Here is a 24,464-nt window from a genome sequence, read left to right as displayed (position 1 = left end):
TTCTCAGCATCACTGAGTTTCCCTCTTCACCTTAAATGTTGCACGTCTAGCACTGAATATTAAAGCTTGGAAAGGGTCTGTAGGTTTATACAAATCCAGGTAAATATTTTGCTACCTGCTTCTTCCTGACTCCAGTATGACAGCGTGATCCTTTACACCTGGGATGGTAGGTAAAATGATTTTGCTGGAGCCAGACTTTCCTCTGGCTGAAGTGCTATTATCTGGATACAGTAGTCTGAAATTATCCACTGCCACCTTCTTGGAATAACCTGGGGAGTATTAAATACATGAACCAGTCACAGTGAATGACATACAGCCAGAACTGTGCATCGGAAGGAAATCTAAGTTACGTTGTTGTTTTGTGAATGGTGTTGAAGGAGCTCAGGATGAAGCTGAAAGAGAGCAGAGGGTCTCAACTGACATAGTGGGCTGCATATTACATGCCCCTGCTGGAGGTGGGTGCCTACCCCATCCCACCCCCGAGCTCACTCCCATAATATGGGGAGGGGGCTGGAGATGAAATCGGCAGCACACCTGCCATATAGGTAATCATGGGTCAATTAGGCTCATCAACAAGCCAATTGACCCTGATAATACGCTACCCATGCCATAAAATATTTGGCGTGGGCAGCTGGGTGGGAGCGGGCAACCCAATTTTTTAAAAGGGAACCTTTAAAGGGCGGTTAGGAAGGAGGGGTTCTCGATCATTGGGGCTGCCCTTTGCACGCCCCAGCCTTAAACCCCTCCCCTCCCTGGCCAAGACCCCAGACTTGACTTACTGGCTTCGGCGGTGGGGGGGACCTTGGTCCTTCTCTTGCAATCCTGGCAGTGGCCACTAATGCACCCTTGGCGTTGCCCGGACTGATGGAGCTGCTGGCCAATCAGATTGGCTGGCAGATCCAGCGGGCGGGTCTTCCTCGCCAGTGAGGAGTGGCAAGTCCCACTCGGCCCTTGTTAAACCCACCCATAGAGGCTGCAGCTGTGGCTGCGGAGCGGGATGGTGTGGAGCTGTCTTTACTTCTGCGGGGGCGGGTCGGGAGTGGTGCTAATCCGTTCATCCCACCCCCACACCGTTTTATTCAGCCCAATGTTAAACATGTCCAAAGCGGCCGTCAACAAAGCCAATGGAATATTGAAATGCACATCCAAAAAAATAGAATTTAAGTTAAAGGAATCAAATTATCAAACTACACAGTGGTCTGGTCAGACTATATCTTAAGTACAATGTCAAGCTGTCATAGAGACTCAAAGGAGATATAAATTGTTGAAGGGAGTGTGGAGAAGGGTGTAGAAGGGTGATCCTTATTGTTAGATTTCTGAGTTAAGAGGAAAGACTGCAAAAAATGTAGCCTTTTCAACTCAGTAAGGTGTCTAGGAAATAATCTCTAAGGCTCTGGAAATAGTAAATCCAGCTTATTACTTTAAAGTATATTGTGCGAGTAGGACAAGGAAACACAGGTTCAAACCAATAAAAGAAGCTCCTTTTCACGCAGAAAATTGATGAACATCTGGTACAGACTCCTGGATATGCTAGTGAAAGAAAGCCCTGGAATTATTTAAGAAGCAATTATATGCTGCAATTTGGTGCTTTTGATTGATTAAATTAAGATGATTCAGATGGCTTTCTTTCTGTGAAATTACTTTGTGATTTGTAAAGACATGCATATGGGGCAAACAGCACTAATAGTGTCAGGTGGTAATATACTTGCTGTTACTGATGCTCTCGAATGATTCCAGGATAGTAAGTGGAGGGAGGGGCAAAGGCTTCCGTATCATTCAGAGGTAGCTGGATGACATAATGGGAAGGGAGATAAGTTGCAAAAATAAACCAGAGGAGCTCCGAACTTCTATATTTTTGTGATTATGAAGATCTGATCAGGATTGCTAGGGGTTTGTGACAAAAAGAGGTAAAATCTTAGAAGTAATGGTTTCCAAATTCTACCACTTAAAAAATCTAAATTTGGTAGTGATTGAGAATGATTATTATTTTGGGGTAAAATGTGAACAGAGCCACTGCCATAATGGAGTCTGTCAGTTGTCAAATCATGAAAATAAATGCAAACTACTGCATTCTTTTCCTGAACCAATGGATGACAGGTATTAATCTGAGTAAGCATCAGTAAGGTATTCTGGGTCATCTCTTCAGTCCCAATCTATTAACTGGTGTTTTTTAACCCAACTGCCTTATTCATTAAAGATTCACCCCACATTTTAAATCACAATAATTTCTAGCTGATATTAATTCACAACAATATTCAAATCATTGACACTTGTTGACAATTTTCAGTGATCATTTTTCTTTCTCTGTAGGCAGACATTCTGTGCACAGGTTACTGTCCCAGGTACCTTGGATACCCTGACAAGCCATGGGCCCCGATTTCCTGGATTATGTTTCGACTCGAGTTCAGGGTCTCGATGGGATTTCTTTAGGGTTGCCTGTTACCCGAAGAATGCCACCGTAGGCTGTTATTCGTAAAAACCCTTCTTGTTTATTTACTGATCTATGTACACCTCAGTGCTCTACACAAGACTGTCTTTCTGCTTCCCATCTGATCTCACTCTCTTGGTCATGTGACATTGCATCATAGCCACGTCACCTAGGTGCTCCCGATGTTAACGCTTTACTCTTCATCTCCCCCAAAGTCTTTATCCCAGCTATGTACCCACTCCTGCAGATTACACTTACACAGCATTTAGGCTGAAATTTATACCGGTTTCTGCACCGACCTTGCGAATGAGAACCCGTGCCTGAGTTTCCCGTGGCATCCTTTTGCTGTGCCTATTGGTGATTACCAACGTGATGCAAATGCAAATGTAGCTACAGCATTAGAAATAATGGCAGCTTGGCTTCTGTCTTCTGCCTGGATGCCTCACTCTTGGAGGCTCTCCCCTTCCCTGGCCATTGTTACGCAGGGCAGGGATATGTCCGTTTCAGCTGCATCTCCTTCAGAATGTGTGTGGGGATTCAAAACATTCTGAGTGCGCTTAGATTGATGGAACACTTGGTTTCATATACTGCAGGTCTCAGTTTTTTTAAAAAATACAAAAGTTAAGGAAATTGCTATTAAATTCCAGAAATCTCAGTTATGCCATTATCAGATGGTTTAAGGCCATGTTCATTTTGGGTACGCAAGCACATAATTCAAGTAAACCCAGTGAAATGGCATGAGCTGGTCTCCTGTGTGTGTGAGCAGCAGAGGGCTCCAACAATTGCATCTCAGAAACAGTCAAGGAAATGCATGTGTTTCAATGGAAAAAAATAGCATAAATTGGTCACACATAAATTTCCACGGTGAAAATATACAATGGCCCAATTATGTTACAGTTCTGTTGAGTTTTTCCAGGCTGGGGTAATTTTCTCTCTCTCTGCGCACGATTCCTCCTGTGAGGACAATGATTCAGTATCTTGAAAGAGAGGGATGATGTATGGGAGGAGTATGGGAAACAGAACCCAGAGATTGTGTGATGTATGGAGGTCATGACATTAATTTATTTCAAAATAATTTGCATTTAGGGAGATTGGTATTGCATTGAAATGTGAAATAGCTGACCTGTGAATTTATTATCACTGGGTGCAAGGCAAAACAAATATTCTACTCCCCAGTATTATCCATCATCATCCTTAAGCCATACAGTTTGTGGAAATCGGAGTGTGAACAGGGAGCAACTCACCATTATTTATTCTTATCAGGTCTCTCTGGATCCGTCTCTGTTCTTTGATCATTCTGTCAATGCAATAAAATCTTGCCTCCTCCAAATCATGTAGTCCATTCTGGAGTCTTACTTCTGCACGCTTGGACTGGCGTCTCTCTGCCTCAAACCGCTTTATGTCCCCCTCAAAAATGTGCGATTTAGAGCGTTGCATTTTCTTGGTGGGAGCTGCAAGGTGAACATTTGCTATTAGTGGCCACACTGTAGATTGACACTTAATGCAAAGATAATCCTGCAAATATTAGGGTCAATCTTCATTAATAGCACGACACAGAAAATACTTTCAGGTAGCATTTATAAATTAGAGAAAGATTTGAAGATTTTCAATCTGCATTTGGAACTTAGAAAGGAGGAATATATAAACAGGAGGAGTTCACAAAGGCCCTTGCATCTGTTCTGCCATTAGATCAGGGCTGATTTGTAACTTAACCCCATTTATTTGCCTTGGTTCTGTAACCAATACCCCTGCCTAGCAAAATCAATCAATCTCAGTCTGGAGGTTTTCAACTGACCCAGCCAACAGCAGCTTTTTGGGAGAGAGTTCAAGATTCCCACTCCCCTTTTTGTGAAGAACTGCTTCCTGCTGTCGCCCTGAGCTGCCTAGCTGTAAATTTAAGATTATGCCCCTTGTCCTGGGCTCCTCCATCAGAGGATAGAGTTTCTATCTGTCCAATTAACTCCTTTAATCATCTTACCCACCTCAAGTTGAATTCCCCTTAATCTTTTATACTTAAGGGAATATAAGCCCAGTCAGTTCTTAGAATTTAACCCTTCTAACCCTGGTATCATTCTAGTAAATCCTGTCCAAGGTCAATATATCTTTCCTAAGGCGAAATGTCCAGACTGAACATAGCACTCTAAGTGGAATCTAAAAGAGTTTTATATAACTAAACCATAATCTCCAACCCTGTGTATTTCAGTCCCCTTAAGAGAAAGGTCAACATTCCATTTGCCTTCTTGCAGCCATGTGTTAATACTTAGGGTAAGATCTTTAGTTGGAAAAGGGGAGGTGAACAGCTTAAAAGACAGTTTTGTGCATATTTGCTTGGAAGAGAGAAAGAGAAAATGGTTGAATGATGCCAGGCTAATTCAAGTATTAGCTAAGGTTGGCATTTGGATTTGCAACATGAGGTTTGGCAATCAGTAATTCACTAAGATTGAATTGGTTTTGGGCCAGGTCTGGTAAAAGGACATTCAGAATCGAAAATCAAATCTCCCCAGTTACCTGAAGTCTAGAATGTTTTGGAGTTTACAGTCAATTATATAATGCATGGTTTTTACAGTTTTTGATGTATGCATTGACAATTTTTACATGATGCTTACTGAAATTAGGAATTGAGTAAAATCCGTATTGAACTGTTAACTCAGAAGTAAACAATGGATAAGTGTTGTCTGCGGGTTGCTGTTCAAATCTGTCCATGCCGGTTGTGAATGTTGCCAGCTTTTGGTTGTAGCAGAAATTTACAACTCTTTATCTTAGCTGCAGTGATAGACAGGGCCAAATTCCTGTGAAAAGAGCTAGCAGAATCCCAAATAATGATTCTTGCAGTGTTTCCCACAGCTCGCTTAATTATAAATGATCTTTCTTCCTCCTTAGTTTGTGACATTGGCCCAATTGCATGGTCGGTGGCAAAGTAATGGTGCTCACCATGGACCTTGAATAAAGCTAATAATTTCTGTGGCGTGGATTTCATGACGTCAGTTTGAATTCAATGCCAAGTCATGGGAATCGCTTGAAACAGAATTTTGCCCTTGGCATGCGGGCTTGGCAGGGGTAGGTGGGGGTAGTTGGGGGCAGTGGGGGGGGGGCGCTTGCTGCCCATGATTAGCACAGTGCCACAATTTCACGCTGGCGGGCCAATTGTGGGGGGGGGGAGAGGGCGGGGGTTTGAGGGGGGTCGTGGGGAGGGGGTGGGGGGCTGGGGTGGGGGTGGGACGTTGGGGGGGGCTGGGGTGGGGATGGGGTGGGGGTGGGGGGGTGGTGGGTAGGGGGGAGACTGGGGGGAGTATGAACCGGCCAAGCGGGAACTTTGCACATGCACGCAAGTGAACGCTGCATAATCTCAGGGAGGTGAAGAGATATTTAAAAAAATGTTTTAAATGTAAAACTCTGTCACATGAGCAGGGACAGTTATTAATGAAAAACTAAAGGTTTTATTTTATTTTTATTTGCTTTTGGAAACCTTATCCTGCCCGCGGATGAGGTTTCCAAAAAAATGCAGTGAAAAATTTAATTTAATTGATAACTTAAAGGCTTTAAAAGGCCTTTTAATTGTCGGTGGGTGCACTGCCGGCTCTGGCACGCGCCCACCAACTGAACTATCACGTGACTGCATGTTGACATTGGCACGCTCGGCCAAATTCAATGCGCATCATTTCATGCTCGAGTGGGTTGGGCACACGCCTGCCTGCTGAGCAAATATTTCTGCCCCTAGGTGTCCAGCAACAATGATGTCATCAAGCAAGGTAAGCAATCAATCACATTGAAGTATTCTCACAGACAGCAAACTAGGAAGTAAAATGATAAAAACAAAAAAACTGCGGATGCTGGAAATCCAAAACAAAAACAGAATTACCTGGAAAAACTCAGCAGGTCTGGCAGCATCGGCGGAGAAGAAAAGAGTTGACGTTTCGAGTCCTCATGACCCTTCGACAGAACTTGAGTTCGAGTCCAGGAAAGAGCTGAAATATAAGCTGGTTTAAGGTGTGTGTGTGGGGGGCGGAGAGATAGAGAGACAGAGAGGTGGAGGGGGTTGGTGTGGTTGTAGCGACAAACAAGCAGTGATAGAAGCAGATCATCAAAAGATGTCAACAACAATAGTACAATAGAACACATAGGTGTTAAAGTTAAAGTTGGTGATATTATCTAAACGAATGTGCTAATTAAGAATGGATGGTAGGGCACTCAAGGTATAGCTCTAGTGGGGTTTTTTTTTTATTTTATATAATGGAAATAGGTGGGAAAAGGAAAATCTTTATAATTTATTGGGAAAAAAAAAAAGAAGGGGGAAACAGAAAGGGGGTGGGGATGGGGGAGGGGACTCACGACCTAAAGTTGTTGAATTCAATATTCAGTCCGGAAGGCTGTAAAGTCCCTAGTCGGAAGATGAGGTGTTGTTCCTCCAGTTTGCGTTGGGCTTCACTGGAACAATGCAGCAAGCCAAGGACAGACATGTGGGCAAGAGAGCAGGGTGGAGTGTTAAAATGGCAAGCGACAGGGAGGTTTGGGTCATTCTTGCGGACAGACCGCAGGTGTTCTGCAAAGCGGTCGCCCAGTTTACGTTTGGTCTCTCCAATGTAGAGGAGACCACATTGGGAGCAACGAATGCAGTAGACTAAGTTGGGGGAAATGCAAGTGAAATGCTGCTTCACTTGAAAGGAGTGTTTGGGTCCTTGGACGGTGAGGAGAGAGGAAGTGAAGGGGCAGGTGTTGCATCTTTTGCGTGGGCAAGGGGTTGTGCCATAGGAGGGGGTTGAGGAGTAGGGGGTGATGGAGGAGTGGACCAGGGTGTCCCGGAGGGAGCGATCCCTACGGAATGCCGATAAGGGGGGTGAAGGGAAGATGTGTTTGGTAGTGGCATCATGCTGGAGTTGGCGGAAATGGCGGAGGATGATCCTTTGAATGCGGAGGCTGGTGGGGTGATAAGTGAGGACAAGGGGGACCCTATCATGTTTCTGGGAGGGAGGAGAAGGAGTGAGGGCGGATGCGCGGGAGATGGACCGGACACGGTTGAGGGCCCTGTCAACGACCGTGGGTGGAAAACCTCGGTTAAGGAAGAAGGAGGACATGTCAGAGGAACTGTTTTTGAATGTAGCATCATCGGAACAGATGCGACGGAGGCGAAGGAACTGAGAGAATGGGATGGAGTCCTTACAGGAAGTGGGGTGTGAGGAGCTGTAGTCGAGATAGCTGTGGGTGTCGGTGGGTTTGTAATGGATATTGGTGGACAGTCTATCACCAGAGATTGAGACAGAGAGGTCAAGGAAGGGAAGGGAAGTGTCAGAGATGGACCACGTGAAAATGATGGAGGGGTGGAGATTGGAAGCAAAATTAATAAATTTTTCCAAGTCCTGACGAGAGCATGAAGCAGCACCGAAATAATCATCGATGTACCGGAGAAAGAGTTGTGGAAGGGGGCCGGAGTAGGACTGCAACAAGGAATGTTCCACATACCCCATAAAGAGACAGGCATAGCTGGGGCCCATGCGGGTACCCATAGCCACACCTTTTATTTGGAGGAAGTGAGAGGAGTTGAAGGAGAAATTGTTCAGCGTGAGAACAAGTTCAGCCAGACGGAGGAGAGTAGTGGTGGATGGGGATTGTTCGGGCCTCTGTTCGAGGAAGAAGCTAAGGGCCCTCAGACCATCCTGGTGGGGGATGGAGGTGTAGAGGGATTGGACGTCCATGGTGAAGAGGAAGCGGTAGGGGCCAGGGAACTGGAAATTGTTGATGTGACGTAAGGTGTCAGAGGAATCACGGATGTAGGTGGGAAGGGACTGGACAAGGGGAGAGAGAAGGGAGTCAAGATAACGAGAAATGAGTTCTGTGGGGCAGGAGCAAGCTGAGACGATTGGTCTACCGGGGCAGTTCTGTTTGTGGATTTTGGGTAGGAGATAGAAGCGGGCCGTCCGAGGTTGGGCAACTATCAGGTTGGAAGCTGTGGGAGGGAGATCCCCAGAGGAGATGAGGTCAGTGACAGTCCTGGAAACAATGGCTTGATGTTCAGTGGTGGGGTCATGGTCCAGGGAGAGGTAGGAGGAAGTGTCTGCGAGTTGACGCTCAGCCTCCGCGTGGTAGAGGTCAGTGCGCCAGACAACAACAGCACCACCCTTGTCAGCGGGTTTGATGACAATGTCAGGGTTGGACCTGAGAGAATGGAGTGCAGTAAGTTCAGAGAGAGACAGGTTAGAATGGGTGAGAGGAGCAGAGAAATTGAGACGACTAATGTCGCGCCGACAGTTCTCAATGAAAAGATCGAGAGAAGGTAAGAATCCAGAGGGAGGGGTCCAGGTGGAGGGAGAATATTGAAGATGGGTAAAAGGATCCGTTGAACTGGGAGAGGACTCCTGCCCAAAGAAGTGAGCCCGGAGACGAAGACGGCGGAAGAAGAGTTCAGTATCATGCCGAGCCCGAAATTCATTGAGGTGAGGGCGTAAGGGTATGAAACTAAGTCCTTTGCTGAGCACTGAACGTTCAGCATCGGAGAGGGGAAGGTCAGGGGGTATAGTGAATACACGGCTGGGGTTGGGATTGGAAGATGGGGTGGGGACGGAGGGACAGGCAGGGGTGGAGGGTCCTAGATGGGTGTTGGTGTCGATGAGTTGTTGGAGCTTGCGTTCCTTAGCACTTGAGAGAAAGAGAAAAAGTTTCTTGTTGAGGCGTCGGATGAGCCGAAGGATAAAATGAAACTGGGGGCACGCGCAGCTTTGAAAAAGGGTACGGCGGTGCTGCTGGAGGGAGAGGTCGAGTGTGTTCATATGGCGGCGCATGGCACTGAGAGTGGATTTCAGAATGTGACGGGAACAGCAGTCCGAGAAACGTTTTATGTCCCGGAGATACCTGTAATCCTGGGTGGGTTCGAAACATGAGGGGTGGAATTTCAGTTGAAATCCATGTGGGGTAAGTCGGAGACGGAGACAGTCACTGAGAAAGGAGATATGGCTGTGAAAGCGGGTTTTAGTAAACACCTTGTCAAACACTAGGAGAGAAATGGAAAGCAATGAAGGTGAACAAGGCAACAGAGAAATCCGGAAATCTTGTCGCAGAGAGGAACAGAACTTCTTCAAGGAGGTAGGCATTTCTTGAAGAGCAGTGGCAGTCAATTAAACACAGAGCTCGCAGACACTTCCTCCTACCTCTCCCTGGACCATGACCCCACCACTGAACATCAAGCCATTGTTTCCAGGACTGTCACTGACCTCATCTCCTCTGGGGATCTCCCTCCCACAGCTTCCAACCTGATAGTTGCCCAACCTCGGACGGCCCGCTTCTATCTCCTACCCAAAATCCACAAACAGAACTGCCCCGGTAGACCGATCGTCTCAGCTTGCTCCTGCCCCACAGAACTCATTTCTCGTTATCTTGACTCCCTTCTCTCTCCCCTTGTCCAGTCCCTTCCCACCTACATCCGTGATTCCTCTGACACCTTACGTCACATCAACAATTTCCAGTTCCCTGGCCCCTACCGCTTCCTCTTCACCATGGACGTCCAATCCCTCTACACCTCCATCCCCCACCAGGATGGTCTGAGGGCCCTTAGCTTCTTCCTCGAACAGAGGCCCGAACAATCCCCATCCACCACTACTCTCCTCCGTCTGGCTGAACTTGTTCTCACGCTGAACAATTTCTCCTTCAACTCCTCTCACTTCCTCCAAATAAAAGGTGTGGCTATGGGTACCCGCATGGGCCCCAGCTATGCCTGTCTCTTTATGGGGTATGTGGAACATTCCTTGTTGCAGTCCTACTCCGGCCCCCTTCCACAACTCTTTCTCCGGTACATCGATGATTATTTCGGTGCTGCTTTATGCTCTCGTCAGGACTTGGAAAAATTTATTAATTTTGCTTCCAATCTCCACCCCTCCATCATTTTCACGTGGTCCATCTCTGACACTTCCCTTCCCTTCCTTGACCTCTCTGTCTCAATCTCTGGTGATAGACTGTCCACCAATATCCATTACAAACCCACCGACACCCACAGCTATCTCGACTACAGCTCCTCACACCCCACTTCCTGTAAGGACTCCATCCCATTCTCTCAGTTCCTTCGCCTCCGTCGCATCTGTTCCGATGATGCTACATTCAAAAACAGTTCCTCTGACATGTCCTCCTTCTTCCTTAACCGAGGTTTTCCACCCACGGTCGTTGACAGGGCCCTCAACCGTGTCCGGCCCATCTCCCGCGCATCCGCCCTCACTCCTTCTCCTCCCTCCCAGAAACATGATAGGGTCCCCCTTGTCCTCACTTATCACCCCACCAGCCTCCGCATTCAAAGGATCATCCTCCGCCATTTCCGCCAACTCCAGCATGATGCCACTACCAAACACATCTTCCCTTCACCCCCCTTATCGGCATTCCGTAGGGATCGCTCCCTCCGGGACACCCTGGTCCACTCCTCCATCACCCCCTACTCCTCAACCCCCTCCTATGGCACAACCCCTTGCCCACGCAAAAGATGCAACACCTGCCCCTTCACTTCCTCTCTCCTCACCGTCCAAGGACCCAAACACTCCTTTCAAGTGAAGCAGCATTTCACTTGCATTTCCCCCAACTTAGTCTACTGCATTCGTTGCTCCCAATGTGGTCTCCTCTACATTGGAGAGACCAAACGTAAACTGGGCGACCGCTTTGCAGAACACCTGCGGTCTGTCCGCAAGAATGACCCAAACCTCCCTGTCGCTTGCCATTTTAACACTCCACCCTGCTCTCTTGCCCACATGTCTGTCCTTGGCTTGCTGCATTGTTCCAGTGAAGCCCAACGCAAACTGGAGGAACAACACCTCATCTTCCGACTAGGGACTTTACAGCCTTCCGGACTGAATATTGAATTCAACAACTTTAGGTCGTGAGTCCCCTCCCCCATCCCCACCCCCTTTCTGTTTCCCCCTTCTTTTTTTTTTTCCCAATAAATTATAAAGATTTTCCTTTTCCCACCTATTTCCATTATATAAAATAAAAAAAAAAACCCACTAGAGCTATACCTTGAGTGCCCTACCATCCATTCTTAATTAGCACATTCGTTTAGATAATATCACCAACTTTAACTTTAACACCTATGTGTTCTATTGTACTATTGTTGTTGACATCTTTTGATGATCTGCTTCTATCACTGCTTGTTTGTCGCTAGGAAGTAAAATGTCCTGATTACCATCCACTTCAAATTAAATTTTACAGAAAGTGAAGTAAATGATTGGGGCCTACACATGGGACTAAGTTGGAAGTTGGAATATCATAAACACAATTTGAAAAAAAAATTGATGTGGAATTTATCATTTAAATTTAAACATAATGTTAAATATAAACATTAGTTTTTCAGGGTCAGTAAGGTTGTTCAGCAGTAATTATAAATGTTGTGGACTGTTAAAAACCCAGTTACACCTCATTCAGTAAGGTGTAACTTATCAAGGGCTTTTGCAGTGTGACGAATAGTGTGAATAGATGACAAGTTCTTGTCATCAGTAATTTATATTTGATTACAATTTTGGGTGAATTCAACAGTGCACCCTATTGGAAAATATCGAATCAATGATAACACTTACTGGATTTCTGCATCTAGCTGCGCATGTGCAGACTCTAGAAGTTGCTGTGAGTTTTAGATGAGTAATGACATTGAAAGTTGATAGTTTTACCATCATTACAGCCACAAAATGGACCATCATCTTTACGGGATATTAATTATTGTATAACCAGAAAACTGCATTGGTAACAAAGAGGCTAGGCTGCCGGGCAAACAGGAAAGCCTCTGTATCCAATTTATTCGCTGTAAACCTAAATAAAGTCAACCCAAAAATGAACCTTGTGGTAACTGTAGGCAACTTTAAAGGTGAGTAAAGCAGAGAACATTCAGTGTTTAAATTGAATTTAAACTACTGTAGAATTCATGAGAAATAAACCCTGCTGAAAACACACATTCTTCCTCAAGTGGTTGCTATGCGCTGTTGGTTATAGGGATTGACCAGTGTACAGAAAGCAGACACTGTCTGTTCTTATCCATGCTGTTGTACTCCATATCCTTACAGGACCTGATTGGCAATTAAACAACAAATGAGCAGTGTTCCACTTGCCAACCAAAATTGTGCACAACTTGAAGGCATAGCTACAGATGACCCCCAAAACCTTATCCCATTTTTCTTATTTTCTTTCAGATGTTGACTAACCAGCCCATTGTCTATTCCCAGAGTTTTCTGTTTTGCTTTTCATTGTTCTTTTTATCATGCAAATTAAAGATTGACAATATACTGAACACTTTCCAGATGCCTTTTTTATCGCAGATGGGCAGCAATGAACATCAATAGTCTTCATTAAAAATCTCAGACCATTACTTTTCATTCAGACATGCAAGGATCAGGACTGAATTCTTCAATGGGTGGTGCTCCACTATGTTGGTTTTTGTATCAGTAATACAGATGTGCTCATCTGAATAAATCTGTAGCATTTGTAATGCTTCACATTTAGCCCTGGTTAACAGAATCAGACACATTGGGAGTAGTATTTACCTTCATCATTAATCGGACGAAAACCATGTGGATTCTACAAGTGTTGGGGGGGGGGGGGGGGGGGGGGGGGGGGGGTGCGGCAGCAGGTGGGTGCGGCGTTGTGGTGGGGAGTAATCCACTCCACCAGGATTACCATTGAGGTGAAAATTACTTCAGTTGAATTTCAACACTTTTTTAGTTATACTATGTATTAAGTGTTCTACTCTGGAAAGCCAGTTGGTGAAAGATGATACTGGAGATCTTTACTCAGTACATTTATTGACAAAGTGAAACATCACAAACATACACCTCCTACTCAATCACACCACAATTTCAATAAATGTCTCTTTGTGTGTACTCAAGTGAAACCCCGATTAATGCCCTCCAACTGCATATAATTAGACACAATTGACACACAATTTAGCTGTGCAGAAAAGTTTCCCATTTTACAGATTCTTTGCACTTTTTCTTTTTGGACAGCTTGTTAAAGTTCTTTTGATAGCACACAGTGGGGTTGTGGGGATTGGGTGCAGATTTCTTTCGCTCTTCAGAAACGCATTTACAATTACTTTACATAACACACAGAGGAGATCTTCCCTCATTTTATTCAAATAACCAGGCAAAGCTAGAACCTTGGGAACAGGAAAAGGCACGCCACTCATTCCCAAAGTGTTAGTAAGCTAACACCAAAAAAAAAATCTATTATCTACGAAAATAAATTGCTCTGACATGTCTCTGTAAGATATACATCATTGCACAACTTTGAAAGATTTGCTCTGTATGATTTTTAAAGACTCCACTTTCCAATGATGTAAAATACTTTCAGTTCTTTTGTCAGCAAAAGATTAATGATACAGGTTGGTAGTTTGGAGGTTTATACTAAAGTTACACTAATCTTATTAAAGCATTTTACATTCACTTCTTAGTTCTTGAAACCACAAAAAGAATTTGAAGATTGAGGTAATCATGTTCCTGCTACAATGATAGCATTCACTTCGATTTGTATTACCTGCTCCATCATGTTTTTGGTTGCCTGGCCATAAAGCTTCAATAATTGGTGTCCATTGTAAGTGACTCTGAAATGTTTTATGTTGACTATACTTATGTATCTAGGATTAATGTATGACAAAAGGTCAGTCCAAAACCTGCCCAAAATATTTAAAATGTATGAATTCATGGTTTCAGGAGGATTGGTCCTTGTCAAATCTTAGCCTTTTTTGTTTGTGTACAGAATACAAGTCTTTATTTAATGAAAGCAAAGCTGCTCAACCTGAGTGCCATGTAATCCTAACTGATAAAAAAGACTTTTTTAAAAGCCTTAAATGGCTGTTGACAGTTTGGCGGGCGCGCAGCTGACTTGGCTGCATGCCCGCCGAACTGAAAACCTAAATGCCACGGGGTAACGTTGGGACGCATGCCCGACGCCACCTGGCATCATTTTACGTGTTGGCGAGTGGGCCCCGTCCCTGCTTGCCGATTGGAAAATGCAGCCCATGGTAGCTAACTTTGCAGATGACAAAGATAGGAAAGAACGTTGTGAATGAGACATATGGAGATTTCCCTGGCTGATATAAATAAGTTGAGTGAGTGGGCAAAAATCTGACAGATGGAGTATAATGTGGGAAAATGTGAAGTTGTTCACTTTGGCAGAAAGAATAAGAAAGCCGGGTATTACTCAAATGGAGAACGACTGCAGAATTCCGAGGTGCAGAGGGATCTAGGTGTTCTTGTGCATGAGTCACAAAATGTTAGTATGCAGGTACAGCATGCAATCAAGAAGGCTAATGGAATGCTATCCTTTATTACAAGAGGAATTGAACATAAAAGTAAGGATATTATGCTTCAGTTATACAGGGTATTGGTGAGACTATATCTCGATTAGGATAAGGTTAGAGTGTCATGGTTGATGCTGAGTTTTAAGGGAATTCTTAAAGTAGGTAGTAAAATTATAGACTTGAGATTATTTATTTTATGAAGAAACAATTCTGCCAATAGGAGAAGCCAGGATTATCTGTCGTTCCCTTGCATTTTTGTATAAGAAACTGGATATTGGTGAAGCTGCCTTTTGAATTTTGTTTTGGTCAGCCTGGTCATGTTGCTAAGCATGGAAAACCTTTACTGTGTTTGTTCTGACAAGTCCTTAAACCTAAGGTAGGATTTTTTCTTGATGGAGACTCGGTGGGGTGGGGGGGGGGAGGAGGAAACAGAGGTCTGGGCTGCTTCCAGGTGATGATTCTGGCCCAGGGGGGGAAACAATCACTCATTGTGATTTTCATGGCATGTCCCCTTTATTGGCCTGGAGGACAGGCTTGCCAACCTTAAGGACAGTGGCAGGCTCTCAAAGCTTGAGGGCAAAACAGAGCTTTTCCAAATGAAGGAAGCAGTGGGCTATTACTTCCAGAGGAAGGCGCCCTCTCTCCAACTTTTTAAAACATAAGTTAAACAAATGGTTTCTTGCAGCCAGGCCACCACTGTGTGCGTCTGTGTGTGTGTGTGTGTGTGTGTGTGTGTGTGCTGTGTGTGTTGGGATGGTGGCCACAGGGTGGCCTGTAACTGCTTTTGTGCCCAGGCAGGCAGGGAGGTCCTCTAGGCCTGTCCAGAACGCTGGCCTCCTGGCTTGCCACCTAGACAGCTAATCTGGCTTCTGACACCTGCACAAACCTGGAGGCCTTTGAAAATATGGAACATTATAAAATTGAGAATTCCAGTCGGCTCCTTTAATTGGCCACAATTAGGTACTTAATGTGGCATGCAGGCTGGCAGCCCTGCTACCCTTCCTGATCCCATGTCCACAAAATGGCTTAGGGAGTAGCATGAAGCAGAGGGACCAGCATGCCAGTTGGCTGCTCCCGCCCACTTCCGATCCTGGTCTGGCGAGGGCTGAAAATCCAGCCCCAAGTGACTGCCAGCTGTAGGAACACACCCACCTTGGCAAACTCCAAAGAGTTAAACCGAGATTTTAACCCAAACACACCCATTGAAATTGGGGCATTCCTGGGATTTGGACTCGTGACTTAGACCCTGCTAGAGTGTAAATGGGACATCCAGTCTGAATGATTCTATTCTCACCAGGTACATGAGTTTAAAACTGGGGTTTTAGTCTTTTGGGTATAACATTTTGTAATGCTTTCTCCCTATGTTAAAGGCACTGGCAGTGGCGGATTGACACTTAGTGGGGCCCTGTGCTCAGCCTCATGTTTGGGGCTCCCCCGACAACCGGACACAACCCAAAACTTCAGGGCATTGGTTATTTCGCTGGCTTTTTCGCAGTCATCTAACAACTTCTGCAGACTATCATATAACCTCAATTCTCGTCACTCAATCGAAAAAACTTAAGTGTCTCTAATGAGATGATACAACTGAAAACCTGTATGCAAATGAGCACTGCTTTACTCTTGTGGTTCAATCGGTTAGCATGTGGTACATTAATGGCAGGATTGAGACGTGTGCAATGCGAGGTTGTCAGTTTGAGCCAAACCTAGAGGAACTTCTGTTGAGCAGCTCATGTTGTGAAACACATGAATTTTCGACTGGCTGTGGAATGGGACACGGTGCAATCTCCAGCAATAAAATAATTTAATTGGAAGGGACCAATTTCTGTAGATTGAGAACGGATCTGTCCCGGTTAAACATCTCAAGTATCAACACGAATGCTGCAAATACTCAGCAGATGAAGCAGCTTCTGTGGAGAGAGAAACGAGGGCGATGATCCTTTTGATATCGCTGATCCTGCACAGTGTGTTTCCTCTCGGCATTCACTTTTTTAGCTCGTTTCATGTTGTTCAACTTGTTGCCAATTTCTTGGATCAAGAAAAGTTGCAGTGATGCTTACTATAATTAATATGATTACCATAAACCATCCGATGTTTATCGGTAGAAGAAGATGTTATGAATAGGTTAAATATTCAGGACAGAGAATAAAGTCTGTGGTTAAGCTCAATCTTATAAAACAGTTAATTTATACCTGAGTTCACCTCACAACTTACTTATTGCATCAATATATGAAGTAGGCAATAGAATTTTCGAAATACGTTAGACAGTGTGGGCGGGAGGGGTGTCATTAAGTAAGTTCCCGACTAATGATCTCCAGGTTAATGTAACCTGGGGGTCATCATGTAGTTTCCCGACTAGTGATCTCCAGGTTAATTTAACCTGGGGATCATCATGTATTTTCCCGACTAGCAGTCTCCAGGTTAATTTAACCTGTGACTCTCTTCGATCTCTCTCCCTGTCTTTACACTGGAGTTTTTAAAAGAAAGACTGAAATGTTATAACACTTTGAGACACCTGGTGGTCGTGAACAATGACAATACAGCCAATAAAGTACTGTTAGTCGCAGACACTGTTGCACACAGGAAACTCCCACAAACAACACGTGACCTTTACCGGATAACCTGCTTTGGTGATGCTGGTTGATGGATAGCAGGACTGCAGGGAACATCCATCCCCCAGATCTTCCAGAAAACCGTGCCAGTCCCGACCCCCATTAACACACACAACAAAAAGGGCTGGAGCTTCAAGAAAACTTCAAAACCACCCCCTTTCCCGCCCGGCTCCCTCTGAATGAATAGCACCGCAATAGAATGGCATCCCCATCGCCTCTTGCTCCATCCCCCACTCCCCTATCTTCCCAGCCATTGCTCAATTCAACTCGGTTTTTGCAATATTCAGGCTTTTTTCCCCTGCCGCTGTACTGCCTGCAAAGAGCAGGGTTATTATGCAGTAAAACGAACGTGCTGTGCATCTGGATCATTCCTCTCTCTACAACCCCCCCCCCCCGCCAGCCCTCTCGTTTCTCACCTAAATTGAAAAGTGAGCACCCAGCAATGCAATCTGGAACCTCAGAAAGGTAGAACCACGTCACCAGCCCTCTCCCTGGAACCGTGTTGTATTCATTGTACTCACCCTGCATGACTGAAACCTGCAGCGCTCTGGCGAAAGCAGCCTGCACATTATAATCCAGTAAGCACAGAAAGGTGAATCTAAAGGCCACAAGAGGTGGCATTATGAGGGGGGTATGACCTGCCCAAATTCATCACTTTCGAGTTGTATTTACAAACTATTAGCTAACATGCAAAGAGGAAGGACAAGGAAAAAGCCACTTCACCAGGTCTGTCTCAAACTAACCTGGTGCATGATAATGCAGTCCAGGATCCTGAACCAAGCAACCACATCAGCAAAAAAAAACCCAGCCCAGAACCCCAGACCAATTCAGTGGGGTGGGCTCCAGGAAATTCATTGCAGGCCCTGAAGACGATATGATGTTATGGGAGACGCATTGTGCCACTCCCATCCCCCAACATCACCTTGATTCAATTTGCAATGTTTGTAACAAATGGTTGCCTGAAATAAAACTCGTTTGGTAAGTTGATATTTCCGTGAAAACAAATACCGGCTGACATCTAGAGCCTAGTTCTACACTTGTATGAACTCTGCCCATGTCCTGTTCCACCCACCATCACCAATTCAAATAGTCTGTCTATGTGGATCAAATTTAATATTTTCATTATTTTGAAGACTTCAATGAAACCAGTTTGAATGGTATGCTTTCAAGAGTGTATAAAGTCCTAACTCTCTAAGCTGGTTGTACATCTTTCCTTGTTTTGCTTTCAAGTGTTCTGACATCACTGGAGAGTGCCTCCCGAATCCCTTCTCTTGGTCATCCATCCACATTGCTTGGAACACACTGAGGCTGCTGATCCCGAATCCTCCTTCCCCCTCCCACTATTCCTCCCCCTCCCCTTTGCTTCAGCCGCATCAAGCTCGCAGATCAGGTCATGGTTTGTTCTAGTGTCTTGAGAGGGGGGAAACTGCCAGGAGATACAACCGAGCAGACAGTTTAACATCTCAGCGTCCAACTGTTCAGCACCCACCCGTTATTTTGGGGCCCCACTGTCGTTTGGGGGGGGGGGGCATGCCACGGCACAGTGTGTTTCATTGCAAACCCACCCCTGGGCACTGGCTTTATTTAAGTGTTGAGAACTGGGGCAGAGGTTGGCAGTATCAAGGCTTAGGATGTACTTAGGATATTCTGTGTATAAGAATACTGACAGGATTTAATCAGGTAAAACTGTGTAGCCTTACCAAAATTTCCCACTGCTGTTCCAACCTGTTGGCTTGCACATCCAGCTGGAAATGAGTGAGAACAATCTCAGCTGCAGGCAACTGCCCAACTCCTGTGGGTTCCATTAGCGAGACAGGGTCGCTGTCCTGCAATTCTGCATGCGGACCTGACTTGTTCTTATCTGTGACTCAGTGCTTCTTGAACCAGGAGGTCTGTGGGTTCACATCCCACTCCAAAGTCTTAAGCACAAAAATCTAGGCTGACACTTGAGTGAGGGAAGACTGCACTATCTTTAACAGGAGACATTGAACCAAAGTCCCAACTGCCCTCTTAGGTGTCTGCAAGTGATCCCGTGGCATTATTTGCCCTCTTAGGTGTCTGCAAGTGATCCCGTGGCATTATTTGCCCTCTTAGGTGTCTGTAAGTGATCCCGTGGCATTATTTGAAGAAGCGCAGGGGAGTTATCCTCAATGTCCAGGTCATTATCACATTTCTGCTTACATTTCCTACATTACAACATTCATTTGTAAACAAAATAGAATATGCAGTCAGATGAATAGCGTTTAGGTAAAAATTCTGACAGCAAAGTTCATGTTGGATGAGTGGAAAGGATTCAAAATTAGTAATAAATAAACAATTTAATTAAAAAATAAATAGGGGTTTAATGGGAAAGGTTAGTAATCACTGCACAATAATAGTTACACCTCAAGAGGGGGTTAATGGACCGCAGACACTAAATTAAACCATTATGCAGTACCTCTTTCTGTCTCTCCTGCTTGGTCGCTATTTTGATTTTACTTTCCCAGCCTGGTTGCTGTGTCTTCCACCAATTGCAATGCTCGCAGAAAGTTACACTTGTCCACTCGGGAAAAGTCAGAAGAGGAATAAAAGCCAGCAGACATCCATCTCTCTCTTTTCAGATAACCCAGCCGGTGTCCCTGGAGATGAAGGCTTTGTTGTGGGTCACCTTTAGCTGGCGAGTGGCGCAGCTCTTGCAGTGCTGAAGCCCATTTGCCTGGGCTATCTCTGTGCTCACTCGCTCGCTGCTGCTGCTACTGCTACTGCTGCTGGCTGTTGTATGCCGTTCCCTGCTCCTTTGTATAAATCAGCATCTCAGTGAGTAGCCCGCTCGCCTGGACGCCGGCTTTTTAAATTCAGCGTTGCCACTGGGAACGAGCTGTCAGTCAAAATTTGTCACAAGCCTATTTTTGTTTCGCCGTAACTCAATTTTGTGAAAGTAAATTAAGCTGTCATGTGAGGGGACAGAGGGAGTAACAAAATAGCTTTAAAAAAAAATAATGATAACAAGAGTTCTTAGTTAACAAAAAAAAAGTCACGAAACGTTTGCAGTAGAAGCCTTCGGTCAGAAAAGGATTCAAATATCCTTCTTAGACAGAAGGGTCAAGGTATGGTTCTCATCTAAAGCTCACCACCTGAACCTTAATCTTGTCCTGACGAATCTGTACTCTGATTTCAGATGTTCACCATGCTCAGGCCTTTTATTTAAACCTTAAGAGTCTGAACGGACAAAGGGGCAAAAGGGAGCTAGGAGTATCCTTAAGAGCAGCTACACTGTTTAATAAGGTATGAAATGCAAACTAAGTATATTTCTGGATAAATAGAATTGAAAATCAGAGAAGACATGTTAAACTTGCATATAACTTTGGTTGGACCACACTTTGGAATGCTGTGCACAAACCTGGTCTTCATATTACAAAAAGAGACCTTGGTGAAGGTGCAAAAAACGATTGACAAGGGTGATAGCAGAACCGCGAGGTTATGATTACCAGGAAAGACCGAACAGACTGGGCCTCTTTTCTCTTGACAGCTGAAAGCTGAGGGGTGAACTGATAGATGCCTTCAAATTATGAAGGGGGTTAATAGGGATGTAGAGAAAATATGGGTAATATTAATCCCTCAGAAAAGAATGGGTTAGTGTCCAGTGGGAAGTTAAAATGTGAAAAAACTGAACCCAAATTGCATTGAACCTGCAACATGACCAATCCACTCTCAGGGGTGGGTCGCTCATTTAAATATTTTGTTGAGGCTTTGTGTCTAAGATTTTATCTGTGTTTCAGGAAAACCTCATTGCTAGAGGACTGTCACGGTGATGGGGTCTGCTACAATAAGGTAGTAGTTGCTTTTCCAACACTTTTCCATGTTTTAGGCTGGAGGACCAGATGTGCTCCCAGTTCCCAAGGAAAAGTTGGAAAGTTCCCCAGCTATCAGACACACCCAGCGATCACAGACTCTCCCACTGACTCCCCTTCTCTTCCCAAACCCCTTCCAATCTCTCCTTGACTCCCCCACCAAGCTGATCTATCTCCTTGCATTCACCTCCTTCAGTCCTGAAAACCATATGATACCCACCCCCTTGCAACCTGTACCCCAAGCAGCAGGAAACCTACCTGCTCCTAGCGGCCTCCACTGCAGCACACCCACCCAACAGGGAGCCAGGCTTGTTAATCAGGCTGGTTTCTGGGCAGAAGTCCTGATAAATCAAAAAAGCACACACCGTGTAGTTAAAGCTCCATAGTGTTCACCAGAACAATTCTCCCTGCCCACTTGGAAATCAAACGCAGGTAAATACTGGGGCCACTTGTGGAAGTGTTCTAAACTAGAGGTCATAAATATCGGATAGTCACTATTTAATCCAATAAAGAATTCAGGAGAAACTTCTTTATCCTGAGGGTGGTTGAGGTGAGTAGTATGGATGCATTGAAAAGGGAAGCTGGAAAAGCACATGACGGAGAAGGGGATAGAAGGGTAAGCTACTGGATGAAGTCCAGTATGAGGAGGAACATAGAAACATAGAAAAAGGAGCAGGAGTAGGTCATCCGGCCCTTTGAGCCTACTCCGCCATTCAACATGATCATGCCTGATCCTCTATCTGAATGCTATTCTCCTGTGCTCTCCCCACATTCAGAATCCAGAAATTTATCTATTTCCTTCTTAAGTATATTCAGTGACTTGGCCTTCACAGCCTTCTGTGGTGGAGAATTCCACAGGTTCATCACCCTCTGAGCGAAGAAGTTTTTCCTCATCTCAGTCCTAAATGGCCTACACCTTATCTTGAGGCTGTGACCCCTTGTTCTAGACCTCCCCAGCCAGAGGAAACATCATCCCTCCATCTAGTCTGTTCATCCCTGCCAGAATTTTATATACTTCAATGAGATCCCCTCTCATTCTTCTAAACTCCAGTAAATACAGGCCTAGGAGGCTCGAACAGAGAATCAATCAATTGGGCCAAATGGCTTGTTACTGTGCTGTAAATTCTATGTGATCTCTGTTGTTTACCATTCATTATAGCATTCATTGTACTGTGTGAGATTATTGTCTGAAGGCTTAACACCTGAATGGCAATTTCTTCTGTCAGCCATTTTAAACAAGGTTTTGATTTGCTTCCTTAAAGCATTAGTGTGTTATATTCCACACAGCATCATTTCTAATCTCAGCAAAAAGAAACATAATTGTCATTATTAGGCTGATATTTAAGTTTAAAGGAACACTATTCCACCATTTAAAATTACGTCTAATTTCTACAAATAAAGATATAGATAGATAGCCATAATAAACTAACGCTTTTGTTCGCCTTTCCTTTAAGTTTAACACTTCCTGAATTTTAACACTTCCTAACTTTCCTGTTAGGCTCTTTTCATTTTTCCCATACCAGTCTTATGCTTAAAATGAACAATTTATTATACTCACCACTGATTGGGTCCTCTCAACTCTGTCTCTAAGGCATAGAGAACCTGAAACCTGTAAAAGGCTTGGCCTGTCTTAGATTCTTCTTGCTCCCACAGCAGCCTTCCAAGCCCTCTCAAGACTTTCCCACTTCCCTTATTTCTCCTGCCACCTCTCACTGCTACTGTACCTCACAATAGCAATCCCAGCTGAAATCCAGGAAACTTGTTTTAGGCTCCTCAAAATGCTTACACTGTATTCCAGTGTATTTCTTTTCACTACCCCTCCCCCAACTCCTCCCAACTATTCCTCAAGATGAAGGATTCATCTTGAGGAATTTTCATTCCAGGCATCCAATGTCCAGAAGCAAACTGTCCCAAGCAATGCATAACACAATGAAATTCAAAGTAAAGCAAAAGAAAATACTGCAGATGCTGGAAATCTGAGATAAAAACATAAAATGCTGAAAATACTCAACAAGGCTGGCAGCATCTGTGGAGGGAGAAACATTCCAAGTCAAATATGACTCTTCTGCAGAAGTACTTCAGAGTAAAGTTCCTTGCACTTTATTCCAACGTTTTCAACACCCACTCCTCTTCTGCACTATTATGGCATTTTCTACCCAGTGTTTTAATTCCCCCTGTTTCTGCGTGACATTGCCAATTGGTGCCAAATTCGGGGCCAGTTTATGCTGTCAGCCCACTCTCTAACCAGAGCCTTACACAACCTACAGATAAAAGAATTTCATCCCATCAGTCCAAGCTGGAATTAAACCCAGGTCCCAGAAGTGTAAGGAATGGGATATCAAATGTATTTCAAATTTCAGCTCACTGAAAACATCTTAAAATTCAAAATGTCCAAATTGTTGCCAAATCCTTTTCAAAACTGTACCAACTAAAACTAAATACAATTCAACTTTTCCATTGAGAAAAAAGAATGGATTGCTTTTATTATCTTTGTACAATTATTACTTTATTTGTGTATAATTATTATTTTTCTCATCTTGTTTAAGGTGATCTCCGCCTATTTATATTTTTAGCTAATAAAGGCTGTTACATTAACCTCAGTAAAACTTTTGCACTTCAACATTTTGCTTTTCCAAAAATAATTTGGAAAATTTCTAGCCAATTATGTATGATTGCAGTTTAAAGAAACAGACTGACAAAATCCTTTTGATACATCCTGGGAATTTATGCATACTGCACGTGCTCAGTATGTGGGACCTACCTCAAATCACAGGTTATTTGTGCTGGGGATTCATATCAATTGCTGAGGTTTTTGGAAGTGGCATTATTAATGTATTAAAGAGAATTTTTGGGGTAAATATAACAATGTTATTGAGAAATAAGTATATTTTTGAATGAAAAACTTAATTTGGACATTAAAAATTTCAGTTACTGACAATTAAGAAATTCATAGATGAAAGTTTTTGGAAATCCTTTTGATTAGTTCACAAGGCAAGCCTCTTGCACTTCAAAAACACGAGTTAATCTCAATTATTCTCCACCACTGCCTCAGTCCATCTGACACCGAAGTCTTCTTCTATGCCTTTGTTACCTCCAGATTTGAATATTCCAATGTTCTATTGGTAGGCCTTGCACTTAGCACCCTCTAAATACTTCAGCTTGTCAAAATTCTGCTGCCCAAAACCTAACTCACGTCAAATCCTGTTCACCCATTACCCCTGCGCTTACTGACCTACATTGGCTCCCAGCTTAGCAATGCCTTAATTTTTAACATGCCTATCCTTTAGCTCAACTCTCTCCATTGCCTTGCCTCTCCCTATCTCTGTAACTCTTTGAGATCTCTCTGT

The 24,464-nt window shown here is 44.2% G+C and overlaps 1 protein-coding gene across 1 annotated transcript in view; it reads right to left on the bottom strand.

The window, feature by feature from the left end:
• LOC121289389 (coiled-coil domain-containing protein 190) overlaps window positions 1-19,811 on the bottom strand; it is a 38,337-nt gene extending 18,526 nt beyond the window's left edge. The window contains exons 1-3 of the mRNA XM_041208779.1: window positions 19,725-19,811; window positions 3,673-3,879; window positions 116-269 (exon numbers count right to left, since the gene is read on the bottom strand). Coding sequence (XP_041064713.1) covers window positions 116-269; window positions 3,673-3,865 — 347 coding nt within the window. The 5' untranslated portion in view covers window positions 3,866-3,879; window positions 19,725-19,811. The remainder of the gene's footprint in view (window positions 1-115; window positions 270-3,672; window positions 3,880-19,724) is intronic.
• Between the last annotated feature and the right edge of the window lie 4,653 nt (window positions 19,812-24,464).

This window comes from Carcharodon carcharias, chromosome 16, assembly GCF_017639515.1.
Source record: "Carcharodon carcharias isolate sCarCar2 chromosome 16, sCarCar2.pri, whole genome shotgun sequence".
Classification (NCBI taxonomy): Eukaryota; Metazoa; Chordata; class Chondrichthyes; order Lamniformes; family Lamnidae; genus Carcharodon; species Carcharodon carcharias.
This window is presented reverse-complemented; position numbering and strand designations above follow the sequence as displayed.